This window comes from Corvus kubaryi, unplaced genomic scaffold, assembly GCF_017639235.1.
Source record: "Corvus kubaryi isolate FWS band 111438036 unplaced genomic scaffold, C.kubaryi_AGA036_p1.0 37354, whole genome shotgun sequence".
Lineage (NCBI taxonomy): Eukaryota > Metazoa > Chordata > Aves > Passeriformes > Corvidae > Corvus > Corvus kubaryi.
The window spans coordinates 9,847,797-9,864,274 of record NW_024581116.1 but is presented as its reverse complement, the minus strand read 5'-3'; the positions used below and the strand labels follow the sequence as shown (position 1 = coordinate 9,864,274).

The window sequence follows — 16,478 nt, the reverse complement described above, 5'->3', positions numbered from 1 at the left end:
TTAGTGACAAATCTTAGTCTTTCAAATTCATACAACCCTCAAATAGTATTTTCTTCCACCACAAAACTAGCAAATCTTTAGGGCTCTTCTGACCCAAACTATTCATGGTCATTTATGAGCATTCTGAAGTGCTGTCATTATGAGGCTTAAATATTTAACATACCACAAACATGTACTCTTACATAATGATGAGACAAAATAAGAAGAAGCACTGACAAAATGGAGATCAGTAACTTTGACCATTAATCTATATAGCTCTTCTTCCAAAAGCAACTCATTTGAATTTATCTTACAATTAAATGAATCATCTTCTGGTGACCTTATTGATTACAAACACAACCTGAGATGGCCTCCATAGGCCAGGATGGCTAATGTGAAGATATGAAAGTCAGAAAAGGGATTCATGCCCTCAGCAGTATCAACAATTTCCCTTGGTCATGATGGCAAACAAGTGCTAAGACATGTCAGAAAACCAGGATTTTTAATGTCATGTGAGGTTATACTGTTGTAGCATACAAGTGAAGCAAGTGCTTTTAAAATAAACTACAAACTGGACACATAAAGGTGAGCCTACTATATGATCCAGAACTCTAAATGATGTATTTCTCAACCTGTTTATGTTGTCTCTAAATATAGGGAGTCCCAAAGTTTACGGTACCAAATTTTTTATTATTTCAAACAAACTTCTGTACAAAAACATCAAAGCAGGCAAAGAAATCCCGTGACTTCAGCAAATAGCACATGACAACGCACAGAATGCTTTAAGGTTTACATTTTTATTATACAAGTGACAAATAGCTTTTTTCTGGGCTACTTAAAGATAAGACTTCATTGTCTGACAAAAAAATTGCAGGTAAGCATATATTAACTTCAGTTACCAAAGCTCACCAGAATAGCCACCTAATTCACCTAACTGGAAGTGACTATGAACAAAGCAGGATTTTCCCTAATATACATTTTTAAATGTCCCCCCAATTAAAAATTGAGCTTGTAAACAGTGGATTTACTACTGTGAAAAAAGTGTGATCATTGCTTTCGGAAAAAGAAAAAAACCTAATGTGAGTGAGCTCTAATTCTGTCCCCAACAACAACATAGCAACCGGCTGCTGCACCTGCAGAGGTGTGACATGAATGCTGGAGTTGTGGTGCTGTCCAGCATCATGGCATGTGTGACACTGGCACCTGTGGGTTCTGATCAGGCCTGAGAAACCTCACAGTGGTTGCTCTGCTCAGAAATAAACTCTTAAGTCAATCCCTACTCCAGAGAACTTGTGACATTAATATTGTTTAAGGACTGAGTTCAATGACAGTTTGTCACAGTGCAGCCGAGTTCCAGCAGACCAAATGCATCTTCAAAGCCTTAAGGTAATGTTTTTAGAAGAGATGTGCATGAAACTTCCAGTGAAGGCACACAAACCCTGATTTATCTACACGGGAATAAGCAAATACAAATCTGAATCTGTGCACAAGCACTGGAGTTTCCACACATACATGCAAGCAAAGTACACAAAATCAAACACATTTTCAGAACGTGACCTCTGCAAGAATATGTACAGCAACTGCAGACCACCCAGTAGACACACTTAACAGAGCATAAGCACTTTGCTGCTTTTGGCAAAGTATTTCTATTCCATTAATTGGAAAATTTACCAGAAAGTAGGAAACAACTCAGCAAGGAACTTAACTCCTTGAAGTATCAATCAAATCTCAAAAGCCAGTGAAGAGCAGTCAGCTGATAAGTATTTCTGGGCTGACTCTGAATCATGTAATGCATAACACCATCAGGAACTTGATGGAGTTCCTAACAACAGTTCAGCTCTTAAATTTGAACCATCCCTAGTATGATGAGGCTGATTTGACACTAGGGAAGTTTGCTACAGAAGAGTGTACTAGTCTAGATCAGCAAAATACTTACTTACCAGCTAGAGCTGTCTGGGAGTTAATGTTCATTGTGATATATTTACACTGACAAACCTTTTCCAGTTAAGTCAAGGCATTAGCATTTTCCCTTTCCTTTCTAAATCTAATAAAATTATACAGAGTTTTCAAAATCTATCAACGATCTTTAAGCATATTTTCTGTATATTTATATTGAATCTGAAAATGAATATTAATGACTTCAATTGTTGAAAGGTACAGGTTATATTTAATTAAAAAGGTAAAAGTACCTGTTTGAAATACATTTTTGGATGCCAGACAGCACATAATCCTTAAAATCAGGTGGATCTCCACTTATTACAGGAAAGACAATGCTTTTTATGAGAGTGATGAACACTCAGGTATTCTTCTATGCATACTAGTTTGACAAGATCCTAAAACTGACCAAAAAACTGTGCACACGTTCTTTAAAACATACCCAATGCATTTTACTTTCTCTTATATTAACTTTCTTCTTCTTTAAAGTTTCTTTTCTGCAGTACCTTTGACGTTTCAGTTTGATTTCCATTTTGTCTTCACTACTGCTTACTTCTCTGATAGAGAAGGTGTTTAAGGATTAAAATGCACAGATAAACTGTCATAACTGAAGTATCTAAGTAAAAAAGTATTTTAAAAGTCAAAAGATAAAGGCTAGCATAAAAACTTAGGTTGCACTATATAAAGTCAGTTAGGTTATGAACAGATTCATATATTTTAGCAATGTGAAGAAAATGGTTATGTAAATACACACAAGTATTAACATCAAACTGTATTAAATTATGTAAACATACACATCTTCTGTGATCAATACAAACATCTACTTGTCTCTGGATACTACTGCAGCATAGCTCGAATTTGTTTTGAAGTAGATTCATCATTCAGGTGTTTTGTAGTGAACCTAGAAATTACAAGTTAGAACAATAATTTATAAAATGAACAGGGATAGGAAAAGTCTGAACACTTGAGCCTGTTTTTGAAATCAGCACAGTTCAGTTACACAAAGGAGGAATTTACATGTTCCTCTACTGATCACTGTAATTTAACTGGTAAGAGTCTGGTGCTCTTTATCTTCTAAATACGCTATGCAATAAATTATTCCCTGTTAAAAGGTGGAGAACTGTGGCTAAATCCTGTTTGCTATCTGTCTATGACACTGTCATCATCTTGGGTCAAAATTATTTCTCATTTTTTCCAGTTAAAAGCCTCCTAAGAAGCAAAATCATGAAAAGACATAAGAAATACAGTAAATACTAAAATAAATTAGGAACCTAGACTGAATTTTGGTACAATCTATGACTTTAAGCAGTTTTCTTAAACATCCTGAGAGGACTGAAGAGCTTTAGTGTGTTTTTTCCATTTAAACCCAAACATTCTCCACCACCTATGCTCATAGGGAGATTGATTATTACATAAACTCAAAACACACTTGATACTTGTAGATTTAACTCCACATCAACTTTAGTTCAAAAGACATGATAAGCAAATATGGAGGTACAGTTCTCCCTCTATCCAAGCATTCAACAACTAGAGAACTCAAAACAGCTCTGAAAAACTTGGTACTAACTCCCTTCTCAGCTTCAGAGAAGTGTCAGATTCCTGTGTGTCTTCCTTCCCAAGACAGCACCATAAACATTCAGCTACAGGACTGGGATTTAGGATGCTGTTTTCTTGAAGCTGTTTAATTTAGCAAGATTAACAAAAGAAAAAGTCTTATTAAGATGGAAAGGGAGATGGGAAGTACCAAGGGTTTGAGAAATAGAAATCTGATACTTCATTTCTAAAATGTTCTAGATGCTGGGATATTTTATATAGCAAATCTTAGCTAGGATACACTATTTACAATATTAATAGTAATTGTTTCTTCAAGTGAAATTAAATGGAAAGAAATGAATATCAAGAAAACCCCAGGTGATGAAGGAAAACCTGAAAGGATAATCTTATTAAATCAAGCTTCTAAAGTGAAGTCTTAAATATAAAGAGAGTGGGAGAAAAACGAAGAGGAATTTTCTAAGGCTGAACCACACATACCTGAGAGCATTCAGAAGTCCTTCCACAGAGTCAGGTGGTTGTTCCTTTAAAACTTTTATGCATCCCTTCATCTGGGAACAGAAGCATGCCACTATTGAACAATAATATATGAATTGCACTAGCTGAAAACAAGGAAAATTTTCACCATATACAGGCAGGTTTCTTTTCTTACTGAGCATTAATGCTGCTTTAGATGACACAATAAAAGCATTGTAACTTACTAAAATTATCTCAAAGTTAAAAACCCAATTTTGGAGAAAACATTTATTTTAATAAGCATTTGTAGAGAGTAAACTATATATCAAGTGTCTATATTTAGCTTGCACACAATTTCTCCAATTCCAAATTAAAAATATAAAAATCAAAACCAGCTGATATAAGCTAAAAAAAAGAGAGTTTGGGAGTTCCATGTCATTGCTGTTAAGAACTCTAAGAAGAGATGTTTCAGCTTAGACTTTTTATGTTTGCATACAAGGAAGTAATTTTCAGTATTCAGTTTTTAACTGTAAACCTAACCAGTGACAACTTATGATTTGTTTCATAACCAGTGGTTAAAAATTTAATCTAAGAAGTCCATGGTGTTGATTTTAACACCACACCGAATGAACATCTTTGTAGAGACTGTAAATAATGGGCTGAAATCTGTCCAAATTTACAAAAGGGGAAATGAAGCAGAGAAAGCAGGAGTAGAACTCATGTGACCCACTGTACAGACTCCCTAGCTAGTCAGTAGAGAGAAACAAGAAATTATTCTCACCTATTCAGAATGTATTTTTATATGTAATGAATTATGCCCCAGAAGTACTTCTTTCTTCCCATTGCTATGAAGACATCCTAATCTAGCTATCCAGAAATTAGCCTAGATTAATTCCATCTTATTCAAAGCGACAGGTAAAGACATGGCCGAGTCAAGATCAGAATCCTTTAATTTTCCAAGTCACACTGGAGTGCTAAATCTACACGTCTGATTTTCTTTTCAGCTAAAGAGCACTTCTGCCTTTTTAAGGAAATGGATGATGAAATACTTAATTGAAGTCCACTTATTTGCCAGCAAAAATGAATCAGAAAATGTAGCTCAGCATCCTCAACAGTGACCAGCCCAACAGACACTGCTCACTGCTCAGCTGGCTCATTTTTACCTGGAAGGTGTTAACTTGCTTTGCAAATAACAGATCAGATGAGATTCTCAGGCCAGTATCATGTGCCTTGAAGTGACAGTTATTTTGTCTAACTTAGAGAAACTCAAGTCTAAGTGCACATCACTCAGTACAGGTTTACCTGCCCCAGCAGATCTGATCAGACCAGACCAGGTCAAAGGGAATAAAAATTCAAATGATTCTTTTTAGTTTTTGTTAGAATCAGAATCCCTAAAAAAATTAGGATGTCTAAGCTAGGAGACTGTAATTAATAGCTTGAAATACAGTCTCCAGTCTTGAAAGAGTAAGGAAAGGGTAATATACTCCACGGTCCCTGAAAGTCTCTTGAAATGGCTTGGATGCCTGAAGTGAGTAATTTGGAGAAAAGAATTGTTTACCACAGTAAAATAAACTCATCATTTGAAACATTAGGAGATTTTTTTAATCACAGAAAAATTGCTAAACTAATTACACAAATCAAGATTTGGAACCACGTAGTCATTTTTTAAAACTGTGTCACACATCTCCTGCCTCCCACTTACATCTAGCTAACTCTCCTGTACGATTACAGGGCTTTAGGATAAATGTGAGAAACAAAGTACACACAATGTATATTAGGGCCTATCAGAATTTCATTTGTGTTGCTTCTGTAGGCAAGAGACTGAACTAGCAGTCAAGAAATCTGCATTCAAGTCCCAGGCTCTATCTGCTTCATGACCTTGAGCAAATCTATTCACCTTGTTGTGACAAATCTTTCCCCCTGTACAGAGTCAAAGAGGAGATGGGGCAAAATTCTGGTATCTGCAGATGCAAAATGCTAACAAAGACCCAGTGTCATGGAGGGCAATAATATATGTTTTTTTCTTTTCTTTTGTAGCAGGCTCTCTTGTAAAGGGAAAGACTTGGCATCTTTTTAAGTAATAACAAAGTGGTGCATGAGATTTAAGTTTGTAAAAACATGTAGAAAAAATGAGTACTCTTTTAATGTGTGCTTGCAATTCCTCAAATGGAAAAATAATGTTGATTTCTCTGTGACTGGCCGTGCCAAAGATAAAACTGAAGGGTCATTATCAACAGTACAACAGTAACATTTCAGTTCTGCTGATGCAGATCTCAGACAAAGCAGAGACAGCGTTGAATACCTACTTATTTACAAGAGAATTACTGCCTAAGATGAGCATTTCAGCACTGATAAACTACATGATTTAAAAAAAACTATGACCACAGAACATATTCCAGGCTAGGTGTAATACGAAATTATTTTAGCCTAACTATACAGTTGGCAAGAAAGCAGAGATAACAAAGAAAAATTATCTGTGTGTGCAAGAAAATAAAAATAGCTGGTCCTTATTTTATTTTCAAACAAACTGATGTATTAAAGTGCACAGGTGAAGACAAATTCTGAATTTTGCCATTCAGAAGTAATTAAAATTATTTATACCAAGCTGTAAGCTTGTGCTGAAAAAGAGCTGCAGACTAGTATTATCAAACCTGCAGAGTTTTAAAGAAAGGCCTCTCTTACATCAATCTTTGATGTCTTTGAGAAAGCTCCCACAGGATGAACATGATCATACAGAATAATAACTCCCACCATTACTCTCATGCAGAACATAAGGGTCTCTTCACTGGTGAATCTACTCCTGTACTCTCTGGAAAACAGAACAAAAGAAATAAACATTCTAGACCTTTTACTAGACAACTTTAAAAACTAGACTGTGAGTGCATGAAATCTGAACCAAAGGTGTATTTTAAGGTTGCAGATGCTCACTAGTAAGACTTTAAATATCTGTGAATTCTGTAAGTCCTTGCCAGCTTAGAAGAATGGTTAGAGAGTACAAAGATGTAAACCTCTTGTCATACCCACGCACAGTTGGGATCCTCAAAATGTATGTGATGATGGCTTCAGGGAAAACTTCAGGAAATATAATGGAGACATCATACTTCTTGTTTAAACTCAGAAACACCACATGCTGGGACCTCAAAGGAAAGCTACGTTTTCGCTTAAATTCCTACTTTGGAATAGTTAAGTGGGATCTAAGTTCAGCAGCTGGGAAGTTCAGGGCTTCACCAAAGAGGATTGTAATAGTCATTGTGCTCTCTCTCTCTCTGTACTGTAGAACCTCTCAGTTTACAACAACTTCAACTTTTATTCTTCCACAGCATCGTAACATGAACAGATTTAAAGGCTACAGAAATTTTGATGTGAAAATGCTTGATTATCCCACAATTAGAATTAAATATCAGATAATCTTTTAGATGACTCACAACTCTTTTTCTCTGCTTTTGTCAAAAAAATGAGCTGAGTCATAAGGCTACTTTTCAATTACTACTTTTATGATGCCTCAGGATTGTGATATGAGTCCCATCCCTACAGACACTTCTCCAGAATTTTCATGAACAAACACAAACCTCAGGAATTCTACCCTTTACATGGTACCATGAACAAATGACTCACAGGCAGAAAGACTACCTTGACTCTATCTTGTATGTGCTTTCCAGTCAAAGAGACATCTAACCTAAAATATACTCCACCAAATGCATAGTAAAATAATAATTTTTTAAAAAAATAGCCCACTGGCTATTATCTACACTAGCAGATACAAACACAATTGTACAGCTGAATACATTTATATGAATGAAAATTCATACAGCTGAATTTTTTCATATCTAGAATAAGATGGCTGCATACAAAAAAAGATCTACTTAAATGATCCTTGAAATAGTTCTTGTGTATTTGCTAAAGTGCTGCTTGGAAGTGCCAAAATCTTGCCCCTCTGTGTGCTAATAATTGAGCACCATGGGAAAGCAGGAGGCAGCAGTCAGCCTTTGGCCCTGGTTAGACAAGACATAGACACTGAAGCCTGTGAGTGCATAAGATTATTACACTCATATTTTAACCTTTTGTTGAAATGCAGGCTGACCATGTAAGCTCTCCCCAACAGAACTCAGCACTGATTCATGAAAGATATCATAAGGGGGTTAGGAGGCAAGGCTTTCTAATACCAGGTCATGCTTTGTATACAAAAGTAGTAACAACTTAAGGCAACGATACAGGAATTCACTTGGAAAAAACTGCATTATCCCAGGTGACTAATTAAAGTACAAGTTCTGTTGTACAAACCTCCCAAGATTTAAGATAAAACTTACGGTGTTTCCAACATGACTTTACATACGCTGGCCATAGTACTTAGACAGTCTGTTGTATTTTCAATTGGTAACGTTTTGTTCTGGAAGGGTAAGAAAAAGTCAATGTTCAGTAAACTATCTTTTAAAATTAAAATCAAGAATGTCTGTGTTAGACCTTTCTCCCCCTTTACGTACTTCTGACACAAAATGTGTTGTTGCGTTACTGAGGGTTTTCAGCATTGGTGTGGCCTCTGCATAGAACAGGGACATCCTATTGGCCATTTCATTGTTCACTTCATTCTCAATGTCTAGCTGATGGAAACAGGAGAAAAAATAGTCAGTAAAGCTCTTTAAAATCTTGCCAGCAGCAAGAAAAAGATACAGTACATGTTCATGTCAGCAAGCAGACTGTTGCATGAATAGTTCTCTCTAATCACTTCATCCGGACTGCTGATTAATTCTCAGTGTGAAGGAGAGAATATGACAGCTACTGAATCAAAAGCAAAAACTTTACCACAAATGGCATAAATGCATCCTGATAAATAAATACCTCACTTTGTGCAGCACATCAGAGTTTATTTACTTACATGCATATTGTTTATTCTGTTGCGACTTATTGTCCGCCTGTAATAACTGAAGTCGTTCTGAATTGCTGGGTTTCTCATCTTCCAGGAAGAAAAACAGGAAATAATCAGTTTTGGTTCAAAATACATAGCAAAAGTCAACATGTATTGAAAGACTTTATTAACCTTAAGTTCATCAAAACGAAGAGTAAAATGTAAGATTTCTGCAAACTCTTTTGCTAGAGCCTGTTCCCGTTCCAGGTGCTGAGTTGGAGTGTAGGGAGGGCATGTCAAGGATTCCAGCAAACTCTGCAGGGCTTTCTCTGAATAAAAATCAGAAGCACAAATTGTAGTCAGTCCACACAAAGACAAAGTTTTAACTACATATCTAAACATACTGCATTTGAAGGGAGGGAACCCTCCAAACATGCACAGACATAACAGAAGTGGTTTTTCTTACTATTCTGAAGTGAGAAGCATTAATTGAAGACACCTCCCTCTTCAGGCTCTGCCATTTTCTCTCCATTTTGTATCACTGAACTCTTTTCCATTTTTGTCACCCTTTATCTGGGATCCCTATCAAAAATGCTAGTGGAAGCATTTTTCTTGCATTCAGATATCCAGCACTTTCATCTTCCTCAATTAGCGAACAGCTCAGTATAGAGATTATTCTGGCATCTCTGTTACTAAAAGTGTACTCTTAGGCACTGATAGCAATATAAATCAGCTTCTGTGCCTGTAATTACTAGCATAACTCAAAAAGTGAAAGACATAGTTAGAGGACGTTGTAGAAGAATTCCCTTGCACTGGGAGCCCTCTCATTTCATACATATATTTGCATTCCAGAATCCTAATTCAAAAAGTAACTACATCACCTTTTGTGTCTGTTGGGATGACAAAGTCAGTGTACAACACATCCAGCTTTAGATTTTCACCCTGTGAGTTTATTGATACTCTTTCCCCATTATCCCTGCTTTTAAGAAGTCTCAAACTATTACTGGCTTACATTCCTTCTAAAACTCCAAAGGATCCAAATTACAAAAAATAAATTCCATTAGTCCAGCAAGGACCAGTGAAGTGCAGAAAAGTGGCAGGAAACAGTGAAAAACATTATAGTTTTATCATGTTTTTTGCTTGTATGCTATTTAGGTAATATAGACAAACTAACAAACTATGAAATTAAGATTAAAGAGATGCCTCGATAAATGCAATTGCAGATAAATGTCTGTTGATATCAAACAGAAATAATATTAACTCTAAAACTCTTTAAAAGCTTGTGGAAAGACAAAACTTCCTCTTTCATTTTATATAAAAAACTTATTAAACGTACATACTAAAACAGGGCTCACCTAGTCTGAGTGAAAACTCGTAAAAGCGCTTTAGCCTTACAACCAGGGGACAGACTGAATTCCATGCTTTTTCTTGCAGCTGGATATCATTGGGATTTTGTATTGCCTGAAATGAAAATATTACCATAAAGACCTGTGATAAACGAATAACAAGCAAGAGGTGGTTTGGAATTTTTCTACATTATTTTAAAAAGTATTGTAAATCATGGAAGAACTCTGAGAAACTACATTGCACAGGATTCCAAAAAATACCATGTTTTTCACCTTCCCTCACCCCTGTAACATACTGTTTTAAAATCATTCATTACAGTGAACCACTGACATATTCTTTTGGGAGCAAAACTATTGTAGAAGCATCAGGTAAAACCTTTTATGTAACTACTGGTTGCAAAAGTAGCCTTCTTTTCAGGTTTTGATGCTTTTGAAATCTTCAATATGCTGAGTTTCTTAAGTAACCAACAGCTCACACCACGAGCATCTGCAAATCTGATGAAGGAAAAGTTTTGGTCACCTGAGAAAAATTCTAAGTTACAGTTCAAAATTCTACTTCAGGACCAGTTTCACAGAATAAGATGCCTCTAAAGTGGATGTGAAGTTATAATTTACCAGGATTCATTATTCCATTTACACAAAAGAACAACTATCTGTATCATGTATTTCTGACACCTGAGTATTCTTCCATGTCCTCAAATTTGACTTCTGCCATGAGATACATGAAACAAGGTATATGAAATGGTGCTTTTTGAAGTGAAAAATAATAACTAATTACTAACAGAAAACCTGAAAGAAGTTCCAACAGCCATCATTTAATGATTTCAAATTAGAGCTTTATACTTAATGTTATGCACAATCTGTTACGTATTTTATAAATACAATTTTAAGGAGATATTCATTTGAGTTCATAGAATGTGCTTGGACAGAGAACAGAAGCAGGGAACATATCGAGTTTTGCCTGATTTTGCTTCCAAAAAAACTGTAATTAACAAACATACATCTCTAATTTCTTGTCCAGCTCCTTTGTAAGCCTGAAGGTCTGCAAGCATGCTTTCTGAGTCCTGTAAAACTGCACTGATCTGGTTCCAGACCTCCCTTTCTCCATCCGTGGGCTGTGCATCTAAGAATGAGAAAAGCAAAATGCACAAAGTCAAAAGGAAGCTGCAGTACAAATGGCAAGATTACTCAGTTCTACTTAACAATACCACATCCAGCTTAACTGTGTGTAACTCCATTCTGATGAAGTTTTTTTCAAATATACAATTATACTGCCACTCTGCTAACATCCAAGCTTCTGCTTTTTATAGCAAGGAAGGAAAAACAGTACAGTTTTTGTATGCTCTGGCTCATAATGCCTCTTCTCAAAATGCAGCATTTTAAAGAGCAGCAGTATCATAAAGCAATGTTATTAGAAAATAGGATAATGCATCAGTCCCTCTCTTTCACTAGCTCCATGGCTCAATCACAAAAAATTGCTCACTTTTCTTGCAGCTTGGGGATAAAATCAGGCCTTTCAATGGATGGAGCAGTGGGATATTGCTCCACTTTGACTTTCCTCCAGGCTTCCTTAACCAGGGTAATTTATTTCTCCTTTTGTAAAACACAGATACAGTACTATTAAAAATAATTTTTTCCTCATGTATGTCAGGGATCATTCATGCCACTAAAATAAATCCAGCTCTGTCAGTAATCAGTTTTCAGGGTGTGAGTGACCTGTAGACCTTTATTGTTGAGAGAAATGACATTTGAAAGTAGATCAATTTTCCTATTCAAATCTCCTCCTATGGGATTTACACAGCAGTGTGACACCAGAGAGTGATGTTATCCCCAGAACACTAACACATTAGACAAGGTAGAGTTCTCCTGTCTTCTTTTGCTTTAAAACATAAAGATGACAGGCACTGACCAAAGACTGGATAACCTATATATGGGATTGCAGTCTATATGTGAAGGAACAATGACATTGTCCCAGCAGATTTCTACAGAGACAAAACTATTTTTTTTCCCTTAGATTTGTATTAGCTTGTAAAGATAGAATGTTAATTTTTATGAAAGAAAAAAACTACCCTGAAGTTGAGTCTTAGAACTTAAAGACTACTTGTTTGAATTAAAAGCAACGAGCTAAGTTCAGTTCAAAGCTCACCAATTAGGACAAGCTACTGTATTAATCTCTACATTAATAGACAAGAAATATTAAAAATACTTTTTCTATTTAGTCATCTCACTCTCCTTAAGAAAACTGACAAAGTTTTCTACTAATGTATCAGAATGGGATTCATTTACCCAGTCCCCATTAGAAACAAAAGCACTGGTTCACACTGGAGTGTATGGAAAATTGGCATTCTCTCCATGATGTTTCAGGTTCAGATAATTTATTTAAATGTTTCAAGTTATCTATGGACCTTGCATGAATGGGACACAAATGGCTGAGATTTACATGTCTGCAGCTCCAAAGCAACTCGTACTTAAAACCCTTCCCAAGTTCCTGCGTACCATGAGTCCAACAAAACTGGGCACGTAATACTGACTGGACTTTCCTTTTATTCTGGAAGTCTTCCTTTATCTTATTTAAAAAGTGAAAATAAACATAAACTGAACTTAGCTGGGTTTTATAGCCAAAATACTTCATGTAACTAAAAATCCCACTATCCTTCAAGAAGTGAGGGAAATGAGCACAGAAGGAAAAAACTGTCCCCACAGGAAAATCCCATCTGGGACATGGCTGTTGAACTGACCCATCAGTCACATTAAATTTACAGTGTTCCAGACTGGTTCTTTCCTCAAGCTGCAAGAAACCTCAGGTACACACCATAAGGCGGTTGCCACCTTGTGATAAAAAGCAAAACAGAAAACCCTTCTGACTTTAAGAACGAAAGAAGAGATCCTGCAAAACAGTTACATACCATACAACAACAGAGCAGGGGAAGGTAGGAGTCACATAAAAATCAGTATCAGTATTTTAATAGTTAAATTAGTTAATGAAAATAACATTTTGAGTGAATACTAGCACAAGAGAATAAATAATTTGTTAGGGCAGTTCATGAATGTAAAATTCGCATGTGCAGGTCACCTGAAGCATCTTGTTTAACCTTGTTGGTTTACAAGGTACTTCTATGTTAATTTTTACAATTTATTTGCTTTAAAAGTACTAGTGCATAAGGAGGATGTAAATGTTATAGATGGCCCAGCACTTTGGGACTTCAAAATGGCCTTTAGTAACACCCTTTATTGTAAGCGTTTTTCAAAATTTCTGAATTCATCTTTTGGAAGTTGGTGGAAGGAGGAATATTTGAAACTCATTGAGCTTTCTGTAGTATCCCAGCACCTGGGGAAGAAGGGGCAAGAGGCAGGTAGGTATGTGGAAGAGGGAAAGAAAGGGAAGGGAGAGGAGAAGGACTGCAAAGGCTCCAGAGCAACAGGCTTAGCTTGCATTTGCGGATGCAGTTTATATTTATGTTGGAAGTATTTAGCTTAAAAAGAAAGGTAGGGAGGATGATTCAGGCTTTTTTTTTAAAAAAAGCATGCATCTTATTTATGAAATAAAAGTTATGCAATCAGATGTTCTGATAAGACCATGGCCATGTTTCAAAAGGGATTTTACAAGAAGATCCTGCCAAAAATGGTCAGCTAAAATAACTGTAATGGATCACTTTGAAAACAATTTCATCTTACTGTCAACAACAACAACAATAATAGCAACAGCAACTAAAAGAAATCGAGACTTCTTCATGACAGATTTTGGCTTTTAAAACTGGTTTTTATTCCAATGAAACCAAAGCTAGTTTCTCTGCTCTCAATTAAAAAATGCCAATCCTGAATCACAGTGTGGAATCACTGCTTGGAGGTGCTCACCTCTTATCCCCACACCACCAGAGAACCAACAAGTGCTTCAGGAACCTGAGCCCATCTCTAAATGAAACCACTGCTACTGACTAACCTACAGTGACTCCAAGCCCTCTCAGTAACAAGTTACCATAATGGCCAGACTGACTGCATTTCAAGTCTGAGTTTTTAGAGTGCTCATGATTAGCATTCAGAGTATTCTGTCTTTAATAAGACAAAATAGAGAAGAACCCTTTTACCTCCCTTTGGACAAATGTTTCTAATGTGAACCCTACACCAAACAACTACATGTTTGTATCCTGTATCAAATTAATATGAGTCAGATGAGGCTTGAATCTTCCATATATAGATTCTACCAGCAAAACTGGAAAACTTTAGCTCTGGAGAGAAATACATTTCCACTGGCTGCATCAGAAATAATCAGGATATGGTAATTCATCCATTCCATGAACACATGCTCTCTTTCACGTTTATACATGGTCTATGCCATGTTTTGTATGGAACTACAGACTTCATAAAGAGCAGGCAGAAACCTGGACCCAATACAATTCATTTGTGGATGCATTAAGCATTTCAGGTGAATGGTGAAGCATGAAAGTGGGGTCATCATTATTTTCTTAGCAAGATACCTGTCATCTGTTTCAGAAAACCCTCCTAACAGTGTAAGGTATCTACCTCATCCTTCACCAAATGTGCATTAGAAAAAAACCACAGAAACTGCTAGGTAGGTCAAACATTAATTCTCATAGGACAAGACTAAATATAGAAAGGATGTGTTCATTTGGTATTTACCAATACCAAATGAAGTGTAACAATATCTCAGTAATTAATTTTAATGAAGAAAGAACAGTACTATGAACAGTACTAACAACAGTATTAAAAGAAGCACTTCCAACTCACACTCCCTTTCTGAATCTGAAATGCAGATCAAAAGCTCAGAACTTTATTCCACCCTCAGGTGATTAAGAAGATTCCCACTGAGGTTGGTTAGTTCTTTCACTTCAGTGAATGTAGAATCATATTTGTCATAAAAATACTATACCCTTCTGGCCTCAACAACATAGCAAAAGAAAGCAAGTTAAACAAGAGCTTTCATGGGCTCTGCTTTCAGCTCTTCTTGTCCTGTCCACTGCTGAATGTGGCAAATAATTCCATCAGCCAGCAAGTTAGAGAGCAGTACACATATTTAGTGCATAATGCTAAAGTCCTATTTCAGATTTATCACCATGACGATGATTTTTTTCCATGGCAATCTGGGACAAAAATTAAAAGAAAAACTCTTAGAAATGAGCAAAGGCATTACAATTACAGCGAGTAATGCACTCTAGAGGGTACCAGAACCTGCTATACTCCATACATTAAAGAACACCCAGTACTGGATAGAAGCAGTACCCATTCCAGGCTACAAGGGATTTTTGAATCTCATTCCTTCTAAACTAGCTGGAATAAAGTTAAACTCACTAAATTGTTAATACTGGCTCCAGGCAGGGTGCTGTGCCAGGGAGATCAGTGCCCAGCTTCAGCTCCATCAGACAGGGGATAGACACACAGCACCTCTCTGACTGAGCTGCAGTTTCTGGCTCAGGACACTCCACAGCTCAGGAACTGAGTGCACCCTCCCTCAGGCTGGACCCCAACTATATCCCCAGCCTTGCTGTCTGTGCAGAAAGGGTATTAATTAATAGCCTATTATACAAAAAGTGGGCAGTTGCTCTGCTGCCAGACACGTTCTAATAACAGACCCTTTTAATCATACATGAGCAATAACTAAAAATTTCATGAATCTTTCTGGGCATGTGAGGGAATCCTAGAAAATAAGATTCGTGAAGGGGATGAGAGGGATTTAACTAGGATCAAGTCCACCTAGCCAAAATTTAAAAAAAAAAAAAAGAACCTGCTCACAATAAGATTTGAGAGGTCTAGAAAAAGTATTTGAGGAGAGGATGGGACTGTAGGTGTCACTTAAGGACATGTCCTCCAAATAATCTATAAACTTTTGTCTTTTATATTTGAAATAAATTGTTGCCTCCACTTTTAAATTACTTCCAAGAATTCATGTGGAATTATTTGTTTACTTTGCCTGAAAAAGGCAGCAGTAATTTGACAATAGATTTTCTGCAAAAAAAGAGCAATTTTAAAATTGTGCAGAAAGAGCTCAGATACCCAGAATTCATTTATCTGCAACTAATTTAAATAAGGTCAAAATTTAGAGAACAAAACAGTTCTTGAACTGACAAAATCCATTCAAGAGAATTTGCCATGGAATCCTGAAATCCAGACTCTCAAGATTTGCCAGACTTTTCCTAACATTATTTTCAAACTGAGAGCTAAGAAGGAATTAAGGTAAAGTAAGTGGTGTATATAATCAAACCTAAGAGGTAGCAGTTTGATTAAAAATATTCCCATTAAGATCCAAGTGTAAAATAGCAATATGGTGCACTTTCTATGAAGGATGAAATTATTTTTCTTTATGTAAACCTTTCAGTAGACCTTAAAAAAGAATAATTTGGCTGAATGCATTT

At 36.3% G+C, this 16,478-nt stretch overlaps 1 protein-coding gene across 10 annotated transcripts in view; it reads right to left on the bottom strand.

The window, feature by feature from the left end:
• Positions 1–648: 648 nt before the first annotated feature.
• CYRIA (CYFIP related Rac1 interactor A) overlaps positions 649–16,478 on the bottom strand; it is a 54,767-nt gene continuing 38,937 nt past the window's right edge. For 9 of the 10 annotated variants that reach the window (XM_042032942.1, XM_042032937.1, XM_042032944.1 and 6 more), the window contains 9 exons: positions 11,112–11,233; positions 10,120–10,225; positions 8,957–9,093; positions 8,795–8,872; positions 8,403–8,519; positions 8,229–8,308; positions 6,604–6,730; positions 3,946–4,016; positions 649–2,815 (listed from right to left, as the gene is read on the bottom strand). In XM_042032942.1, the coding sequence (XP_041888876.1) occupies positions 2,752–2,815; positions 3,946–4,016; positions 6,604–6,730; positions 8,229–8,308; positions 8,403–8,519; positions 8,795–8,872; positions 8,957–9,093; positions 10,120–10,225; positions 11,112–11,233 (902 nt within the window). In that variant the 3' untranslated portion in view covers positions 649–2,751. Of the gene's footprint in view, positions 2,816–3,945; positions 4,037–6,603; positions 6,731–8,228; positions 8,309–8,402; positions 8,520–8,794; positions 8,873–8,956; positions 9,094–10,119; positions 10,226–11,111; positions 11,234–16,478 lie in introns of those variants that run through there. The other variant, XM_042032943.1, reaches the window with a different exon arrangement.